The sequence below is a fragment of the Peromyscus leucopus genome, chromosome 23 (genome assembly GCF_004664715.2).
Source record: "Peromyscus leucopus breed LL Stock chromosome 23, UCI_PerLeu_2.1, whole genome shotgun sequence".
NCBI lineage: Eukaryota > Metazoa > Chordata > Mammalia > Rodentia > Cricetidae > Peromyscus > Peromyscus leucopus.
In genome coordinates, this window is record NC_051082.1 from 42,529,873 (window position 1) to 42,551,917 (window position 22,045).

Below are 22,045 nucleotides of genomic sequence, written 5' to 3' on the forward strand. Positions count from 1 at the left end.
TTTTTTGTCTTTATTGTTTTCTTTGACTGACAAATCTATTTTCTCTATCGTGTCTTCAGTGTCAGAGATTTTATGTTCCATCTCTTGCAATCGGTTGGTTATGCTTGTTTCTGTAGTTCCTGTTCGTTTAGTCAGGATTTCTGTTTTCAGCATTCCCTCAGCATGTGTTTTCTTTATTATCTCAAATTCATTTTTCAGATCTTAGAATGTTTCTTTCATCTGTTTAATTGCTTTTTCTTGGCTTGATTTGATTTCTTCCCATTTTTTGTTCATTTTTTCTTCCATTTCTTTAAGGGAGTTTTTTATTTCCCCTTTAATGGAGTTTTTCATTTCCTCTTTAAGGGAAGTTTTTATTTCCTCTTTAAGAGAGTTTTTCATTTCCTCTTTAAGGAAAGCTTTTATTTCCTCTTTAAGGTAGTTTTTCATTTCCTCTTTAAGGAAAGTTTTTATTTCCTCATTGAGGGAATGTTTTATTTCTTCTTTAAGGGCCTCTATCATCTTCTTAAAGTCATTTTTAGGGTTGATTTCTTCTGTTTCTTCTGTCATGGTATGTTTAGGTCTTGCAGGTGTAGAATCACTAGGTTCTGATGTTGCCATATAGGTCTTTATGTTGTTGCCTGTATTTTTGCTCTGGCATCTACTCATCTTTTTCCTCTGTGCGGTGCAGGTGGTGTCTGTGTCTGAGAGTGCCTCTCTTGTTCTAATTTTTAGTCTTGGTTTAGTAGGGGTTCTTGGTTAAATTGGTGCTATTGGGCTGTTTCTTCAGGGACAGCTGATTTCAGTCAGAGAATTATATACTTATGATTCTGGTGATCTGGTTTAGTGGCTGGGTAGCGCCTTCTTCTGTCTTCCCAGGTCACATTTTGTTCATTTGTCAACTCCTCAGCTGATCTTGTTTCTTCAGACTTCAAACTGTAGGCATCTGAATCCTCTCCCAGATGGGTTTCAGCTGAGCAGGGTAGTCTCACCAACACCTCCAAGTTGTTGGGTTTCACAGGATCAGCAGTTGGGTCCTGGGTTTTCCCCAGATGGAGTGTTCAGACTCACCCTGGTTCTGACCCACAGAGATAGTCTCTTCCCCAGGTGTTGGGGCTAGGGGCGTCCTCGTTCCAAGCTGTGTCTGCCCCTCTCCGTTCCCGGGCCTGTCCACCCCTGTGGCCTGCCACCACAGGCCCAACTGCGTCCACTTGTCTCTGCTGCCGGGCCTGTATGTCCCTGTCAGCCGCCGCTGGGTCTGTCCACCTCCGCGGGCCACCAACGGGCCTGTATGTCTCTGCCAGCTGCCGCCGCGGGCCTACCTACCTCTGCCCGTCACTGCTGCCAGGCCCATCCACCTCTCTGAAATGCCACCAGGCCTGTATGTCTCTGCCATCTGCCGCTGGGCCTGTATGTCCCTGTCGGCCGCTGCCACTGGGCCCGTCCACCTCCGCGGGTCACCGACCTGCGTCCACCCGTCTCCGCCCCATGGCCTGTCTACCTCTGTGTGCTGCCACTGGGCCTGAATGTCTCTGTCGGCCGCTGCTTCCACCTCAGTCTACTTATCTCCGCCACAGGGCCCGTCCACCTCTGTGAAATGCCACCAGGCCTGAATGTCTCTGCCATTTGCCGCCGGGCCTAAATGTCCCTGTCTGCCGCTGCCACTGGGCCCATCCACCTCTGCGGGCCGCCACCACAGGCCTACCTGTGTCTGCTTGTCTCTGCCATCTTCAACAAAGACCATTCTTAACAATATAATGCTCAAAGGAGCATCTCGATAAAGAGTGTGATATTATTTCTACCATTCCTCTGATAAAATCTACTCCATTTACAATAAAAAGCTCTTCATAAACTTACCTCCTTCAGTTTTCCACTGCTAAAGGCTGGTGTCATCAATGATCGGATTCTTTTCCATTCTTCATTCTCAGAACTTGTTATACTTTTTTTCATAAATCCAAGTGGACCAAAAAGCTACAATACCAAGAAAAATTTTGCCCTGAATTAGATTGGTTATCTTAACAGTTACAAAACCTGCATAAAATGGACAACATTCTTTAAGTTACTAACCCTCTTCTAGTTGGCAAGTTTCATACTAGTCCCTCAACAACAGTTCCTCAAACTAGGGCTGAAGCAATGGCTCCGTGGTCTACACCACTTGATCCTCTTGCAAGGACTCTGGTTAAATTCTTAGGAGCTACATTAGGTTGTTCACAACTGTCAGTAACTCCAGTTGTGGGTATCTGATGCCCTCTTCCACTGTCTGTGAGTTCTTGCACACATGCAGTACACATACATACATTCAGGCAAACATATGTGATATATAACATATATAAAATGCTTCAAAGTTAAAGTATGGATACATACACCATCCATGTATGTATAAATAAAGTTGTTATATTACAATCTTCATTTCAATGTGAATCCCTCTGTAGAAAAAAAATGCCTTTTTCTGTGAAAAGACAGGTAGAAGACTAAAAGTATTCTCCAAGTCAGTACAGAGAAAGTTGGTTTCTTAGTTAGATTTCTATTGATGTGATAAAGACCATGGAAAAAAGCAACTCCTTATGGAGAGCATTTAGTAATCTTACAACTCTCAGGCCATATTCTGTCACTAAGAAAAGTCAAGGCAGTAACTCAAGGCAGGAACCTGAAGGCAGGTATTGAAGCAGAAGCTTTGGAGGAATACTGCTTCTGGTTTGCTCACCATTTTTTTCAGCCTGCTTTTTCAAATACAACCCAGGACTACCTGCCCAGGTGTGGCACCGAACTCTAATGAGTTGAACACAGTTACTAATGAAGAAAACGCCACAGTCTTTTGACAAGAAAGCTGATGGGGGCATTTCTCAATTGAGATTTCTCTTCCTAACAATGCCTATGTTTTTTTCATGTTGCCAAAATGCAATCAGAACAATAGGTTACATATAGGAGGGCTATATTGGTAAATTTTCCTTAGACAAGGTTTGCACTTACAAATATATTCAGCTTGAGCTATTTTAAAAAGAAGTGACAGGAAACAGTAATTATTAAATTAACATAAATACCAAGAAATGGGTATTATTAGCCAAAGCATTAATTGAATATCATGTAAATATCTCTCCTTCACTGTTTATCCTGAAATATAAGCAAAGGAGCACTATAATTCTCTTTTCCCCTTGGAAAGTTTCTTCCACCATATGTTCTGTATTTGATTCTAACTTGGAATATTTCAATAGTTCTTGATGATATAAGTACATGTCAATAATGAGAGGGAAACCTAATGCATATGATAAAAACTATATGGAGCAAAACCTTCATCCAGCACTTCACTTTGTTAAGAAACACTGATTTTCCCATTAAGAGATGATTTTAAACAACTAGTTCTCACCTTTTACTACATCCGAACGTGGTGTCTAGCTTTTGCAATGAGAAGCAAAAGATAAACTAAAAGGCACTCAGATTTCACTGCAAGTGGAAATATTTCCATATAGATATGTTATTAACTACATGGAACAAAAAGTATACAAAAAATTAAGGAAAGTGATAGAATACCTACAACCACTCACCCCCAAGGCTCAGGAAACATTGTGGAAGACATGGTTGAAAGACTCCTAGAGCCAGAGGAGTGCCATGATGGTCTTGACTCTGGGCATGATATGAGTATTACTCACATGGACTCACAGTTGCTATGGTTATCCCCACTAGACTTCTAGAAGATCAATTAAATTTTACAAATCCAGCACAGACAGGAAAGAAGCTCGTGATGTCACCCACCATATCTGTGGAGCTACTAATATTTGCAAGAGCATTATTCCATGTATATCTTCAACACATCTGTACTAAAAATGTGCAGTGTCTGCAGAGCCCAGTAGAGGGCATCAGATACAATGAGATTGGACTTAGAGTTGAGTTTAGGTACCATGTGGCTACTGGGAATTGAACCCTTGTCTTGTGTAAAAGCAGTTAGTTTTCTTGATGTCTGACGCATCTTTCCATATGCAGTATTTTAAAACTGATAAAAGCATGTCATAGGCCCTAGTGCAGAATCACCTTTGTTGCTACAAAATGGAATGTAATGCTAATCTAATTGCCCTCTAGTGTCTTATGTTTATATCCTCAGATTACTGCTGTCAGTGTTTGTCTTAGAAGTTTCATTTTACCATGGCCAAAGATTAATATAGCAATTTATAACTAGACAATGTAAAAAAAGTTGACTTCAGAATGATCACTCCTAATATGACATCTAAATCACCTGCTCAGGGGAGATTGAAAAAGGGAGAGGAGCAGAAGAAATATAAGGTCTGGCCTGCATAAGAGGCTCACTAGTTAAGAAAATATACTGCTCTTGACAAGGACCTGAGTTCAGTCTCCAGAACCCCTGTCAGGTAGGGCAATTGCCTGCTCATCTAGAACCAGAATCCAACACCTTCTTATGGTTTCATGGGTACTTTACTCATATTCACAAACACATACACATACACATATTTAAATAAACAAAGTTTCTTATACATTTTAGAACAACAGGAAGGGTAGAGACATATAGAAAGTTCACTTCTGTGCATGAAATATCATTGCAATTCCAGAATTGTGATTATTGGCTCAAGTCCATTCACAAGATAACACCCATCAACATTCCACCATGGAGAAGGGAAGGTTCATGAGGTTCTGTCTCTCCCTTAGGATTTATAGGTAGGTAGTGGCAACCAGAGAAGGGAGAACCATTTACTTTAGCAGTGTAGAAAGTGTAGGGTCTCTATATTACTGCAAATAATTTTATAATATATATTTTCTTGTAATAAACACTTGCTAGATTCACTAGAGTCATCCAATTTTTTAAAGACATTAGAGCAGAAAGAAAAATAATTTAGAAAAGAAAGAGAAATAGTAAGAATGGGAGAGAGACAAGATTAAGTAATAGGAGGTGAATATAAGCAACACACACACACAATACAGAAGGAGGGGAAGAAGGAATGATTAATGACTCCTAGGGATTAAATATTTTATTTTATCTAAAGGGAGCTGGGGTGGGAATGGGGGGAAGAGTAGGAGTAAGCAAATAAAATATTTGTATTTTAACTAAAAATTTTTTTAAAGTACCATTCAAAGCTGTTTATACCAGGAGGTATATAAATGTGGATAAATTATCTTAGCTCTGACCAAACTCAGTTTGAATGTAAGCACTCACACTTACTAATAAAGCTTCAACATACTGCCAAATAAAATAAATAATAAACTGCCTTGAAAAAACTGAAGGAGACAGGAAAACACAACTTTAACCTTAATTATGATTACCAAGCTTCCTTAGGGACTATGGGGTGACAGGAGTATAAGGAGACAGTAACAACCCTTCTCTGCCCTGAGTCAGCAGAGCTGCAAAAATGAGCAAGTGACTTCTGTTCTGTGATCCTGCTTGTCTATTCCTTGCTGACCAGGGTCACATCTGCTCTTCCCCCTTCAGAAGTGACTACTATGAATACCCACTTAGACAGCAAGATGGGACATCTTAAATGATGGTTGTGAACCAATGAAAGAAGTTTTCTGTTTATCTCTGAGTGCTGAGAATTTCTCCTTGGGAAAGGTTGATGTTCCCCACCTGAACAAAACAGCATGAAGACACATAACATGACTTGTACATTGTTGGTAAATTACAGTGAATCCATAACAATTTTATTACAAAATATTTGTTCATTTTGTGGTGGTTGAGATTGAATGAACTCTAGGTCAGGTTAAGCTACTACTCAGCAATATCTTCAGCCTCTCATAATAATTTCTTTTGTTTTTTTTTCTTTTCAAGACAGGCTTCCCCTGTGTAGCCCTGGCTGTCCTGGACCTTGATTTGTAGACCAGGCTTGGTTCAAACTCACAGAGATCCACTTGCCTCTGCCTCCAGAATGCTAGGATTAAAGGTGTACTGCACTAAAGCCCGGCTGATTTTTTTTTTTGAAAGATACAGGTGTTCCTATACTGGGAGTGGAAGCTAGCCTCCTGAGCAAAAACCTGGAATCCTAACTGCTAGACTAAGTGCAATCATAAAAAAATTTAAATGAATACTTACCTTTTGAGGTTTTATTTTTGAGATTATAATGTAATTGCAACATTTCTCCCTTCCAAATACTTCCATATACATTTTCCTTCTCTTTTTATATTCATTCCTGGATGTTACAATAATTGTTATTGAATACACACACACACAATATATATATATATATATATATATATATAATTATATATATATATATATATATATTCCTATATATAACTTGTTTAGTGTGTATAATCTTCACATTAAAAAAGGATACCTACATGTCGATTTGTGAAAATAGAATAAAATTCTTTCACTAGCACATTCTTGATCATATCTGGTTCGGTGATAACCAGCGCAGGGAGCAGCCCATTATATAGCCTGTATTGGGAAAATGGAGATGATTACATATTGATCCTGATTTTACCTCTGGTTCTATAATACATACTTCTGTGAACTGAAAGTAGTCTTCTATAAGAATACCAAGTGATTATTCACTGCTACTCTACTGCCCGAAAGGACAAATTATTAACAATTGACAAGCAATCATGTTTCTGGCAGCTTTCAATTGGAGCCATTACAAATGCAGCACAGAAAGCCCATGGCCTTGGGTCTCATGGCAAGGGAGCTCAACAGACCCTGAGATTAATGCTGTGCTTTCTGATGATGGATAAGAAATGAAGAGGCAGAACCTCTTCCGCCTTGCTTGTGGCACATAGCCTAGTGACGTCACTTCTTGACAGGCTCTAGACAAATCCCCAGTTGCCTCAATTGTCACACAAAATAATTAATGAAACAAACCCAGCAGTCAAGAGCATGGTGTAACTTATCCAACACCTTTTCTTCAAAGTGAATAGTATGTGTTGAGAGGGAATAACCATACACATTCTTATTAAACAATCAATGCCTTCTAAAAAATGTAATACAAATTGAAAGTAAAAGAAAATTCAACAAAGTATGAAGGTGCAGAATTCTAAGACCAGTAGCCAGGAGGCAGATAAGGAAGACAGAGACTTCTAGGCCAATATGGACTCATAGTGACTTCCAGACCATCATTGGATATATTGAGACCTGGCCTCAGAAAATAAACCATGGGAGAAAGCCTGGGATGCCTTACATCCATAGAAAGAAGTAGAGATATGTGGTGGTAATCTAATTGTACTGAAATGTGATTTTGATTGTATGTTAATAAATAAAGTTGCCCGGGGGTCAGAGCTATTAGAGCCATAGCAAGAGTGTGGCAGTGGTGGTACACGCCTTTAATCCCATAGATATCTGTGTGTTCAGGGATATAGCCAGCATTGGAGACATATGCCTTTATAAGACCTAGGGGGCTGTACATTCAGACAGTGACGAGGCAGTCACGTGTTTGGGTTTACAGCCAATGAGAAGGCAGAACAAAATACTTTAAATAGACGAACAAACAGGAAATAGAGCTCTCCTTTCGGGAAGCTGGGACACCGCAGGCGGAAGGGTGAGATTTTAGCTCTGAGCTCTGACCTCTCGGCTTTCTCTTTTGCATTGTTTCTATGTTTCTTGTTTAATAAGACGGTTGGTTACATCTATATCTGGTGCCCAACATGACAAGAATCCATTAAAAACTGCTTGGCTTGACGGCAAGTCCGCTTTCCCGCAAGGGCGGCAAGCGGCGGCAGGCGGCGGCAGGAATCGGCCGCCTTCCTAGTTCAAGCTGCCGGCTTCCTAGTCCGAGCTGCCGGCTTCCTAGTCCAAGAAACAGAATGAAATGGTGTATGGGTATATATTATCTAAAAAATTTTATGTCTTCCTAAATGTTTGTTTCTGCTTTTCTCTAAAGATTTAACACTATTGGTTTTCTAATAGTCCCAGTTCAATTAAAATTTAAAGCTGACTTTGGAGTTGGAGAATGGCTCTCTCCTTCTTTAAACTCAAGCATGTTGTTAAAAGGAAAATGCAAACTCCCTGTATCATGCCAGAATAAAAGAGCCATCTTCTGCTATGGTACAGGACAAAAGCAAAATTAATTACGGGACTATTCTATTACTAATCTCAACTCTTTGATTCTATTCTGATTCTTTAAACTTTTCTTAAAGTATGAATTTTATATCAAAATTTACAAGATTAACATATAAAGATATATAGATATATATACATTTTAAACTTTGTTAAGATATGAATGGTCATATAGAGTACTAATTAATTTTAGAAAAAAGGCTAGCTTCATATATATGTTTTTGTGTTTGAGTCTCTTATCAGTTTTCTGCAGGAAATCATGGCCAGGCCTAACATCAACTGATGTCTCCAGAAAGAAGATGGGGCCACACAACAACAACAATTCCACGTCGACAATAATAATATCATTAAGCTGACAAACATCATCCACAGATCAGCTTTGAACTACAAGGTGCTCAGAGCAATTTTGAGATGAATAGTTGAGATGATTCAGTCTCAAAGACTACTTGAATAAGGACTTGAGATAAACCCTGAACTTTGGCATTATACACGGACTGGATAATGAAGGATATAGTTACCTCTCCTAGAATTTGACAATTAACCTAAAATTTTCCTTTCAGGATAAAGAAAACTTCGCCCATACCCAGCAGGAAGCAATTTTAAGAATACCACGCCCACATTCCCAAAGAGGTGGTGTGGGGCGAGTGGCTTTTTGGTCTTTTTAATGGGTTTTGGGTCTGGGATAATTTTCAGTATTTAAGGGGGTTGGTTACAAGTTATTGTCAATGGTTAAGAAAAAGGCTAAGCAAAGGAGATTAGATTTAAGGTTCTTGTTTAAAAAAAAAGAAAAGAAAAAGACAATTACTAATACTTTACATTGGATTGAATTGTTTTATATTGTATACAAATTTGAAACTGATATTGTTAGAAAATGCTATATGTATATTTCTAATTGTATTTATACCATTCATTTAACAATGTAATACAAATTTCTGATCCTTGAATGTTATTATTACCAACTACTAGGATATAAAGAAATGAAAGTTAGTAGTTAGACATTACAATAGAACTTGTAGTCATATTAGATATGTTTTAAAAATTGAGCAGAGATGTTTTAGACAGGTCATCTTCAAACCCTTCAGAGATCTACAGAATATGGCATTTAAAATGTTTTAATAACTTAGAAAATTTTTCTTTTTTGAGACATGTCAGCTCCTGGAAGTACTAATCTACTTCAGAGAAAATATGGACATTGAAGAAACTGCATATGGAGTCAACTTTCCTTGTGGCAAAAGTTAGCCACTGGACAACAAAGTATCCTCGAATCAATAGGACAAAATGGACAGACAGAACACGAAACAATGGAATATTGATTCTTGCCAAAACAAGTGTGGTTATGGCTTTATCAAAAGGCATCTTCTGAGGCCAGGACAATATGGCCCCATCCCTGAAGTGGTCTTCACATCCAGAAAAGGTACAGTGCCCTTTTCTTCGAAGGCAGCTTAACAGGCAGAGGGCCGATGGCTTCTATTGTGCAATGGAACAGCAGCTGAAAGTTCATGCCTCTCGAAAGTAGACTGGCATTCAATAGAGGGATGTGGAGAAGAAGGGGATGCTGAGATGAAGCCATATATACACAGCCAAGAAGAATGGACAGCTGAATTAAAAAACTGTCAACAATTTCCAGAATTTAAAATCCTGAATCATGACAGGACACTAGTGGAATTCAGGTGTTTCTGGTACATGGACTGCTCTCACCCAATGTGAGATTGAACTGTTGACCTTGTGTACATCCTACTTCACAAATGAGTCTGTCAGATACATTAAGCCTATAGGCTGAAGATGATGCCCCAACACTGTGGAGAAACCTCAGTTGACTGCCCAGACAACTGGCTGTTTCTGTCAACTCACAAATTTTTTGGAAGTTGCTTGTATGCACTTCCTGTTTTTTATTTTTGTTAGCTAATATTATTTCCTTCTTGGGTCTCTGAGGGAGTTGAAGATTAGTTAGTTATGGTTGAAGATTAGTTACTTATAGTTGAAAATTAATTAGGATAGAAAGTGCATTAGATACATCTTGGATTTACCAAAATAGGATAGATAATGGAATTATTTTCTCTGATTTGTCCAATACCTGTTTAGGTATTTATTATTTGTAAATATTGTATATAGTTATTGTACTTTTGTATATAGTTTTTCTTTTGTTAGTTATAACCTTTTGCTTTTTTTTATTAAAATAGAAAAGGGGAAATGTGGTGGTAATCTAATTGTACTGAAATGTGATTTTGATTGTATGTTAATAAATAAAGTTGCCCGGGGGTCAGAGCTATTAGAGCCATAGCAAGAGTGTGGCAGTGGTGGTACACGCCTTTAATCCCATAGATATCTGTGTGTTCAGGGATATAGCCAGCATTGGAGACATATGCCTTTAAGACCTAGGGGGCTGTACATTCAGACAGTGACGAGGCAGTCACGTGTTTGGGTTTACAGCCAATGAGAAGGCAGAACAAAATACTTTAAATAGACGAACAAACAGGAAATAGAGCTCTCCTTTCGGGAAGCTGGGACACCGCAGGCAGAAGGGTGAGATTTTAGCTCTGAGCTCTGACCTCTCGGCTTTCTCTTTTGCATTGTTTCTGTGTTTCTTGTTTAATAAGACGGTTGGTTACATCTATAGAGACAGGTAAGGATTACTGAGAATGAGAGAATGGTCTTCCCCAGGGAAGAGCACACAAACTGGTTACCTAGTTCCACATGGTCAACCCTGAAAAAATACATACAAAAAAATCCTATACAGACTGAGTAGGTCATACATATGAATATAAATGCACTTACATATACATATTGTCATGTAACAACAATTTATGAAAACCAGAGGATGTATTTGAAGGAGGAAAGGAAAAGGAGAAAGGATGCAATTATATTATAACCTTAAATACAAAATAAAGTAAAAGAATAAAAAAAAACATACTTTATACAAACATTAAATCAAACAAAAATATTAACTACAAATATGCTTATTTTCCCATCAGTGTATCTTAAAAAGTCCAGATTTACTGGAAATATTTTTTAAATTATTTTTTTTGATTTTATCTAAGTATAAATCAGTATGGACAGGAGATAATCTCCTGAATTTATGAGCATATATTCAATGAATCTGAATTAATGCATTAACTACAATTTTTAAAAATCTTGAGGAAGAACAAATAGAGTCAGGAACCTTATAAGACACTGGGTTAAAGTGAGGCTAGGTGTCTCTGTAACTTCAAAGAATGCAGACAAGTCATTACCTGCAATGTCTTCATCTTAGTTCATACTGTGGGTAACAACGCTTATATGGAACCTTGGAAGGATAGGATTTCAGACACTTTAAAGCAGGCAAAGGTGTTCCAATTAACTCTGGACTGACAAAGTTCTCATGCAGTTTGGTACCATAGAAAAACAAATGTACATGTTGGACATTTGCAGAATACTCACCCCCACATATCTCCATACTGTTTTTGGCATTCTATATCATATATCGATACACCCTGGGAAAAGAAAGGAAAAATAAAAGTAATTACTTTTCTACCTATATAGGTCACAAAATGGGAAACAAATGATTCAGTTCATTGGACTTCAGGCTTGTTATTTAATTTTCCTGCCAAGCAATTAATGGAAATTCTTCCAAGTTCTCTGAGAGAAAAAAGAACATGAAGGAGACATTTGACAGGGGGGATTTAAAGATATTCATGATTTCTTTTCTGGATATTGTCCAGTCCAAAATTGTTTCTTCTTTATTAAAAGTAGTAACTGTCTTTATTTGTGGTAGTTGTCTGGTTTTGTTTTGACTCTGAAATCCTGGAACGCTTGTGTCTTTTCCCCTTCTTGAGCGCCTGAGGGCACCAAGAGTCAGGGACATTGCCATAAATGTACAAAATATATTTGTGGCCAGGCATGGTGGTGCATACCTTTAATCCCAGCACTCTGGAGGCAGTGACAGGGGGATGTCTGTGAGTTCAAGGCCAGCCTGGACTACAGAGTGAGTTCCAGGATAGGCTCCAAAGCTACACAGAGAAACCCTGTCTCGAAAAGGCAAAACAAAACAAACAAACAAACAAAAAACACAAAACGTATTTGCTTCCCTTTTCACTCACTTTAAGACTTTTCTAGGATTTCAGTATAGTCAGGAAATTTAAAATAACAGAGATGTATGTAGCATATTAGATTTACATAACTGCTGCTCATTATATTAAATGAAATGTAACAAGGAAGTGCAGGCAAATGAATTTTCACCTAGTGTACCTGTTCAATGTGGAAAGATGAGGATATGCTGCCTCACATAAAGAAAACATAAAATTGAATGCTTGGATTTAACTTTCACCTCTGAAACCTGAGAAAAAACCCAGGCAATTTAATTTGTGGAGATAGAATCCCAAGTAACTCAGCCTGGACTAAAATTATCTGTGTATCTAAGAGCAACCTTGAAATTCTGATACTCTGGAATGTAGGCATTATGGGTACGTGCCCCCATGTCCGGTTTATATGCTGTTGGATCAAGCCTAGGGCTTTGTCCATTCAAGGTAAACTATTTACAAAAGGGAATTCCGCATTCGGTCACTGTGAATTTCTTTTTTTTTTCATTCATTTATTTATTTATTTATTTATTTATTTATTTATTTATTTATTTATTTTACAATACTATTCAGTTCTACATAACAGCCACAGATTCCCTTGTTCTCCCCCTTCCTGCCCCCCTCCTCTTCCCCCCAGCACACTCCCCATTCCCACCACCTCCAGATCAAGGCCACCCCGAGTACTGAGATCAACCTGATAGACTCAGTCCAGGCAGGTCCAGTCCCCTTCTCCCAGACTGAGCCAAGCATCCCTGTATAAGTCCCAGGTTTCAAACAGCTATCTCATGCAGCAAGCCCAGCACCTGGTACCACTGCCTAGATGCCTCCCAAACAGATCAAGCCAATCAACTGTCTCACCTATTCAGAGGGCCTGATCCAGTTGGGGGCCCCTCAGCCTTTGGTTCATAGTTCATGTGTTTCCATTTGTTTGGCTATTTGTCCCTGTGCTTTATCCAACCTTGGTTTCAGCAATTCTTGCTCATATAAACCCTCCCTCTTTCTCGCTAATTAGACTCCCAGCGCTCCACCCGGGGGCCTAGCTGTGGATGTCTGCATCCAGATTCCTCAGTTCTTGGATGGGGTTTCTGGCCCAACTATTAGGGTGTTTGGCCATCCCATCACCAGAGTAGGTCAGTCCCGGCTGTCTCTCGACCATTGCCAGCAGTCTTTTGTGGGGGTATCTTTGTGGATTTCTGTGGACCTCTCCAGCTCTTTGTTTCTTCCTTTTCTCATGTGGTCTTCATTTACCATGGCCTCCTATTCCTTGTTCTTCCTCTCTTTTCTTGATCCAGCTGGGATCTCCTGCTCTCTTTCCCTCGACCCTCGCTGTTCATTGCTCCCACTCATGTCCAGGCTGTTCATGTAGATCTCATCCATTTCTCTGTCATCGAGTGATCACCGTGTCTTTCTTGGGGTCCTGTTTTCCAGGTAGCCTCACTGGTGATGTGAGTAGCAGTCCAGTCATCCTTGTTCTACATCTAGTATCCTCCTATGAGTGAGTACATATGAAACTATGTCTCTAGGCAGGCGATAGAACTCAGTCAGTAAAGTGTGTGCCTAGTGTGTAGAGCCAGACTGAACCAAGGCATTCTTCAAGACTCTAATGAAATGACATAGAGAACATTACTTCTGTTTCCTTGTCCAGGAACTGAACTTGTGGCAAGGTCCAGTCTAGAGATTAAGCCAGTGCCTCAAAACAATGAAGGTTGTATTTTTTGAGGATTTGATGTTTTGGGGCTGTGGTTCAGTCCTAACACATCTGTGTCTGAGGTATCTTGTGCTCTCTTTGCCAGCATTGTCTGATTTAGCTGTATGCTAACACTGGCCATTTCCCCTCTACAAATAGCATGTAAGAATCTATGCTGCTTAATAAACTTCTGATATAACTCATCATTTTATGCAAGAATTCCTGGGGACAGCTACATATCTTCTTTATTTGTCATACATGGTCATTCTCCAAAAAATCTCACCACCTTGCCCATTGTGATCCTCATTCTTTCTTATTTACTTTATGTGCTTGTCAGTGTGGACTTGAGATTAATAGAAATCATCAAGACTGAGTGTTACTATGCTAAATATACAAAATGATTCAGACTGTAAGAAAGAAAGAATGGAGGAATAGCTGAGAGTAAAACATGAGACTAAAAGATTCTAAAGAACCATCTCTTTTCTTTTATATGATTCATCAGCTTCTACTTTGACATGTATCACTATGTTACTTAGAAAAATTCCTTACTTTCAATGAGAAATATGTTCTTTGTTCCCAGAATAATGTTCTATAAATTTAAAGACATTGGAACAGTAGGTGATAGCTTAAAGACAGAATAACACCTATGAGGGTCATAAGAGTTTCCTATTTGGGGTTTGTACTGTAGGATTTAATATTGTCACAAATAATTCATTTTTAATTCAACATCCCTTTATATCTACTGGTAAACTCCAAAACACACCTGGGGACTAAGATAAAAAAATAAGATGTCAAAAAATATGTATAAAAGGCCCTGAGGGTGAGGACAGAGGTTAATTTCTTGAATTACCTTCACTTCAGGATACCTCAGATGATGATGAGGAACATTTTTTTTTTTTTTTTTGGTTTTTCAAGACAGGGTTTCTCTGTGTAGCTTTGCGCCTTTCCTGGAACTCACTTGGTAGCCCAGGCTGGCCTCGAACTCACAGAGATCCGCCTGGCTCTGCCTCCCAAGTGCTGGGATTAAAGGCGTGCGCAGCCGCCGCCGCCACCGCCTGGCGAGGAGGAGGAACATCTTTTTTGCTGGTACAGTTATAAAATCACCTGAGTCAGCTCCTACTTGTTTAACTGAGCAAACCCCATTCTCCTCAGGACTTTCCTCATTTTGCTTTTAGCCTTCCTTCCTCTAGTTTTCAGAAACTTTTGAAGAAAGATCAGTAGAAGATGCTACTATATGGTATGGTCCATAGCCCCAACGTGAGTCAACAATTTATTACTCAAGCCTTACTCCCAGTTAGAAAAAAGTACCCTTCTCTCATGATTATTTATTACCTAATTGATTCATTACCTACATGATTTCAGTACCTACTGAAAATTTAATTACTCAGTTATTTCTCACAGTCCAGCATCACTTCCAACAGACTCAGCTGAAAATTTCCTCAAAAAAAATCACAGGTTACAGCTCCCTTTTCTTATTTAGATCCTATTACAGAAGACAGTACCATTTACCCACAAAGATCCACATGTAATTGCTAACATTAACTGATTTCAAAAGATGCCAGGAGATATTGATGGGCTTAGAAATTTCCTGTAACATACTAAAAAAGATTTGACGCTTCTATTTTCCTTTTTAAATGGAGATAATGACCCCACTTCTAGACAACTTACCCCAAAGTGTCAAAAGACCTTACAATTAGTACATCAAATCACTGTTCATGTGTAGCTGACCAGTATTGGCATGAAGCTTCTTCTATCTCCTATACTATTACCTAATCCCACATACCCTTCTGGCATATTCTTGCAATCTAGGGTACCTATAGAATGGATTTTTCTGCCCACTGATCCTGGCTGTCCCTTGACTTCTTATTATGAAATTATTGCTTGGCTTATGAAGAACATAAGTATTCTCAAGCCCATGAATTTATTATATGATAAATTAATACGATAGTTTGCTCCTTCACCTCTTCACAACTTGATTCACTTTGGGCCTTCAATGACTCTTGATAGTTAGTTCTCTTTGACCTTATGGGCCAGGTTCATAATTTATAGCCTGCCGATTCTTTAATTCAAATTTTTCAATACTACTCTCTAGTTTATTTCAACACATTGAGAACAGAACAGTAAGGATTAACTGCTGGGGAGCATATATGAGTAGACATGCTCCGGAAGGAGACGTTTTGTGGGAAGATCCTGTTATAGGGTAAATGGGTTGGTCATAACCATGAGCTCATGTATGGGAGAGGATGTTGTATTTTCCCATAGGAATCTGATAGACCACATTGATTCCCAAAGCACTTTGTCCTGCATTCCCAGGCTATGAAGACATTTGCTGGGGTACAGGTCCCAGAAGCTGAGGATGCAGATGATGATGAGTTTGAAGGGAGCATGCAGTCTGCTACATCCCTTGCAGTCCCCCATGGACAGCCCACTCCCAACTTCGGAACAGATTGAACCTCTCACTGAAGAAGAATTTAGGTGATCAAGGAGGCAGAGAAGTCTGTTAATCATATTCAAGTTTTCCAGCATTTCTGACATATTCTCTGTCACACATGTGGAAAGTGTGAGAGTCAATTGAGCCTGTGTAACTGACACTCTCTTTGGCCCATCCATTCACATAGGAAGACCTGCCTTATAGAGTATTTACTAATGATATGCTTGTTTATTTCACAATTCTGTTGTTTCAAATGTGGTACCTAGTAGTGCTCACTTTAACTATATTGGTATATCATAAATTATTCCTATTTGTTTGTCACTAATGAGACAGTATGACTATGTTCTTCTCATGTGAGAGACTGGGAAGGTCTATAGTTTAAGAGGGTATGTAAGATCAAAAATCAAGCATCATCAACTCATTCATCATTCTGATAACCCATAAGTTACCAGTTTGTATGGACATTTCCCAGAATGCAGTGATAATCCTGTGCCCTGGTTCAGAATGGAATCCCTGTGGGTGGCTTGCTCTATGATTCTAAAGTACTCCATGCCTTTGAATAGATGATCTGAAGTACTGGTTTAATTGTCTTTGAGTTGCCCATCTAGTCTGGATGAAGATAATTTCCTAGAACCCTCTCATTGGCCATGTTCTGTTTAGACTATCTTTAGAGGAAAAGGTTCAAAGGGACCTTAGGCTGTGAGCTACCATCCTGGATAATGGGGTAACCTATGGGATTTTAGAAAAGATGACCAACCATGGCATGCATATCATATTGTTATTTGCCTCACTGCTTGTGTTACCCATCCATATATGTAACTGACTGAGAATCCCTTTGTTAAAGGAAGGGACTTTAAAATTACATGTTACTCATATCCTCACTAATTGTATAGAGGCCGTTGCTCATGGGAGCCTTCTTTTAACAGTCTTCATTTACTATGGTTCTGTACAAACTAATAATACTTTAAGTATCGTGACTTCAAACAACGGGTTCTCTTTGAACTACATTAGGTTTTTAATAAAAAAAGATTTCTAGATATTATTTTAATTATAATTTTTTGTAGTACTTACAGCTTTCAGGTCAGAGGCCGTTTCCACACTGGCCCTTGCCAAACAAATGTATAGTACTCATTTTGAAAATCATATTCCTTATAATATTTCTGTAGCTCTGGTATCACAAGAACATAGATAAAAATAAAAATAACAACTAGAAGTGAAGTTAAATGCTTTAAAATTTTTGGTATTTAGCATAGGAGATACAGTACAAGCAATGCAATGTTAATCATCTTTACAGTGTCATGCTGGTTTTAGATACATCTCTGCTGCTCCTTTAAATTATAATGAATAGGAATGGAAACGGAGGAATTAAAAATCACTTTCAGGGAATATGAAACATGAGAATGTTAAGTTGGATTTCTTAACCCTCAAGTAAAAGTGACTGACATGGGCCTTGCTCATCACACATTCAATTGAACTCTTCAGCCAACCAAGGATTTATTACAAACTGCAAATATGTTATCTCTTAAACATTGTTAAATATTTGTTGAGTATATTCCACAGATTACTTGTGTTGGTAATTCATCTGACAATATACAGAGACATTTGCTTGTTTAAGGAGTATCTGGGGCTCTTAAACATTTAGACACAAATAATCCATTGGGCCATGTAAAGTAAAAAGTTGGGGAGATCCTGTGTGATTCAGACTAATCCAAAGTTCTGTCAGACAATATTGCAAAAGGACAAAGATATGTCAGTTCTGAGGCATTCCAGGAACAGATCTGACAAACTTCTCCCTGGGTCTGGAACTGGGGCCTCTAGGAAGTTAAGGTTTCAGTTTCTAGTGATCCTACTCTTTACACTGGGTTGTGGTTATCAGTCTTAAGGTAGCTGTGTTTGAGGTATCCTGGGTTCTCTTTGCTGAACATTGTTTTATTTAGCTCTCAACTCACCTTGACTATTTTCCCCTATAAAAAGCATGAAACAAGGTATGCTGATCATCAAACTTGCTTGACATAAATCATCAGCTTATGTAAGTTCTCCAAGTCCCAGGTATCTGTCTTTTTTATTTCTCTCACTTGGTCCTCTGTCTCAAAACCCCACGTTTGGCTCTCTTATTCCTGAAGGTTTGGGTCAGCATAGCATAATCACAGTCCTACAATTGGTACCCAGTCACCTACAAATAAGATATCACGGTATGCACAAACACTGAGTAAGGAGATTAAGTAATCTGTGGTCATCATCTGAACAGCAAGTTTGAGGTGAGTCTTGTCTATAGGAGCCACTATTTGAAACAAAACCAAAACCCAAATCCAAGAACTGTATTTCAAAGAATACCTAAAAAAATGGGTCATCCAAAAATCATAAAGAAGTTATTGCTTTTTCAAATGGGGGCAGAAAGCATGGAAATCTTAGGAACTTAAGCAATAGAGTCCTTGGTTTTGAAGAATTATGATCTGATAAGTAAACCTTGAGCATTCAGAGAAGCAAATCTTCAAAGATTGCAGTCTGCACGTAAGTGCTGCTCCTGGGCATAAGCTTAGGAAGGACAGGCCAGCCTTTAGGAAGCATCCAGAAAAATTCTGTGTAAAGTCACAGTTTGTATTATAGAGGTACATGTATAGGGATATATGTATGCAGTTATACATATTATATTCCATACACTACATATATTTTTTCACAGATTTGTCAAATCATACTTCCACTAGTGATTTTGTATAAATAATTCTGCTTCTTTTTCAAGAAAAACAAAACCCTCACAATCTGGTTAAATATTCTAGGTTCATAGGCAACATTATCTCATCTTCCACATTCCTGCTGTTTCGAGTCAAGCATAGGTTTCTACCTTGAAGTGAAATGGAGTAAAAGGCAAATCTTCTTGTAGGTGGCAAATGCTTGGCTAGAGCCTTGGAAATAATAATGGGATTGAACAGCTCAATTGAGAATTCAAGTATGTGCATATTCCCCCAAATTACCTATATGCCTCCTGATAGGTTTGTTCCAGAGACACTCAGCAAGGTGGGTAAATATTATTATTGTACTCAAATGTTAATAAATCACTCAGGTTGAAGTGTGGTAGTATTGTGTTCTCCAAAATATTGTGCACTCTAATAAACTTATCTGGGGTCAGAGAGAGAACAGCCACAATATTAAACGTAGAGAATAGGCAGTGGTAGCACACACCTTTAATCCCAGCACTTGGGAGGCAGAGCTAGGTAGAAATCCATTTGTTCAAGGATACATGCCTTTAATCCCAGAAAGCGAGCCTTTAATCCCAGGGAGTGGTGGTAGAAGGCAGAAAGATATATAAGGCATGAGGACCAGAACCTAGAAGCATTTGTCCTGGTTAAGCATTCAGGCTTTTGAGCAGTAGTTCATCTGAGACCCATTCTGAATGAGGACTCAGAAGCCTCCAGTCTGAGGAAACAAGACCAGCTGAAGATCTGGCAAGGTAAGGTAGCTGTGGCTTGTTCTGGTTCTCTGATCTTAAAGTTCACCCTAACACCTGGCTCAGGTTTGATTTTATTAATAAAGACTCTTTAACATTCCTACTACATTGAAGAGGTGATACTAAGTGGCCTTCATGTATTTCTTTAAAAAAAGAGTAAGAATAACTACATTTCTGGAAGCCGTACTGAAAAAGAAATGAAGTCTTTGAGGCTCCCAAAATTGTACACATCAGCATTTTAGGCTCAGGTCTTAGTGTGGCAACAACCAGGGTACTCACCAGATTTGATACAAACCTGAGGTCACAAACACATGTCAGTAATAACCAAAGGTAACATGGCAATAATTTCAGTGTAACCCAATTTGCCAAATGAAAGTCTTACCATTAATCCCACTGGCCATTTGCATAGATGAACTGACACAGGTTTAATGATATTTCCATAAGTGACACAATCACAGAAACAAAGTAGGGAACCCAACAGCACTCACCCTCCTGTAGTTAAGCATTGTCCCAACAAAAGGCAGAGGTTTGGGTCCAGGAATCCCCAGCTTCTTAAACAGTCCATGAGAAGAGGTCCCATAACTAAAACATGAAGGAGAAAATCAGGTCATGGACTTGTTCATCATACACATAGTTATTCATATTCATACACACACATAAATCTCACATTCCCACATACACACATATACACATAATATATATATTAATTCAGAAATATTATTTACATAATATATTAGTAGATATGCATGTATATGTGAATATATATAAATATTCTTGGATGAACTGAGAATTATGAGAATTTTAACCAATGAGGTTAACCGGTGGGCAGAACATAACATAAAAATTCAGAGCAATAATCCCCTTCACATATCATCTTATTATAAACTTTTAGGTTAATACTTGATGGTTTTAGTCTTGAGTCAATATGTAATAAAACTTTATAAACTTGAGTTTGAATGTTTCTGAAACACTCACCAGACTTAAAACACACATCATCAGTGTGGGTATCCTGCAATGCAAGGTCAACATGACCATGCCTCAAATTTATTTAAGCAGTGAACAATGAGGTTCCTCAGAAGGGGAGAATAGTCCACCAGCAAAACTTCCTGACATGACTCTCTGGCCTTGCCTGTCCCTCAGACTGAAAACTGTGAAGAGCTTTCCAGGTGCAGCTTTTGGGCTGGGGAGATGGCTCAGCAGTTAAGAGCATTTGCTGCTCTTGCAGATGATCCAGGTTGGATTCCTAGTCCCCAGATGACAAATAACAACAGTTTATAATTCCACTACCTGAGAATCCTGTACCTTTCCTTAACCTACATTAGCATAAGGCATGCATGTGATACACATAATATATTCATGCAAATAATTCATAGGGACAATATAAAAATAAATATTTATTTTTAAGATAGTGATGTTTCAAGTCATCAGTTCAGGTGTGGGGTTTTGATGTTACAGTTGCCTTTGAGTAATTCATGCTCGTGAAAGTAACCTTTCAAACAGATTCCTGTGATAAACTCATAAACTCACGTCTCTCCAGGCAGACTTTGTAGGATTGGCTATGTTGATCTGTCAATTGTGTCCTACTGAGGACAAGGGTATTTGCTCCCATCTTTCCCAGAAGAGTTGAATAGCACCATGTAGTACCCAAATAAACTTAGGAGGAAATGAACTACATAAAGCATCTTTTCTCTGTCCTGGTTCTCCCTACACCCTAGACTGCAAAATGGCAGCTTTCTATACTAAAATGATCAGGCACAAGATAGTTAGTTATTATGTCAATAATCAAAGAATTTCTGTGACAATACTCTCTGGAACGGCAGGCCTGAGTCTAAGTAATCATTAAAATCTCTTGTGTAGTTTCTCTCATTGGGAGTTCTAGGTCTCTCAAACCTTCCTACTGCAAAATGACAAATAAATGGTAAGACAAATGAGGGAAAACAAACCAAGAGAAACAGCTGACTATAATCCTGATTGTGCACAGCATTGGTGCCTTAACAAGAGTTGAGAACATTTGTCTGAAAAGCAATGTGATTTAAATGGTTTAATTTATAGCCCAAATGTGTTCAGCTGGGGGTATGAATTTCCATTGGATTATATATTTTGGCATTCTGACAAAGAAAAAGGACAAGAAAATCATCTCAACTGTAAGGCCACAAAGGAGAGGAATCCAGCCAGTTACTCACAAGTACAAGAGCATCAGGATGGTAGCCAGCAGTGTCAATGTTTCTATGGCAAAGTTTGGAATCAGGTCCATTGCCCTTTTTCTTCAAGAAATTTCTCTCTGACTTTTCCTAGTAGGTGAGAACATGAGTTCTCTTTCTGAGTCTAGGTGTGAATCCATGAGGACAATCTGCAGTATTTATGCTGTAGGAAAGGGGGTGGAGCAGTCACTACTGCAAATAAAATGACCAACAGACTATCTATCACGGGTATAGATAATGAGTGTCCTCTTCAGTCAACA

The 22,045-nt window shown here is 38.6% G+C and overlaps 1 protein-coding gene across 2 annotated transcripts in view; it reads right to left on the reverse strand.

The window, feature by feature from the left end:
* The window catches only part of LOC114687326 (cytochrome P450 3A6-like), a 64,256-nt gene that overhangs the window by 36,832 nt on the left and 5,379 nt on the right, over positions 1-22,045 (reverse strand). Inside the window, exons 1-5 of one of the 2 annotated variants that reach the window (XM_028861994.2) lie at positions 21,768-21,870; positions 20,073-20,166; positions 11,384-11,436; positions 6,256-6,355; positions 1,834-1,947 (exon numbers count right to left, since the gene is read on the reverse strand). In XM_028861994.2, coding sequence (XP_028717827.2) covers positions 1,834-1,947; positions 6,256-6,355; positions 11,384-11,436; positions 20,073-20,166; positions 21,768-21,838 — 432 coding nt within the window. In that variant the 5' untranslated portion in view covers positions 21,839-21,870. Of the gene's footprint in view, positions 1-1,833; positions 1,948-6,255; positions 6,356-11,383; positions 11,437-20,072; positions 20,167-21,767; positions 21,871-22,045 lie in introns of those variants that run through there. The other variant, XM_037198466.1, reaches the window with a different exon arrangement.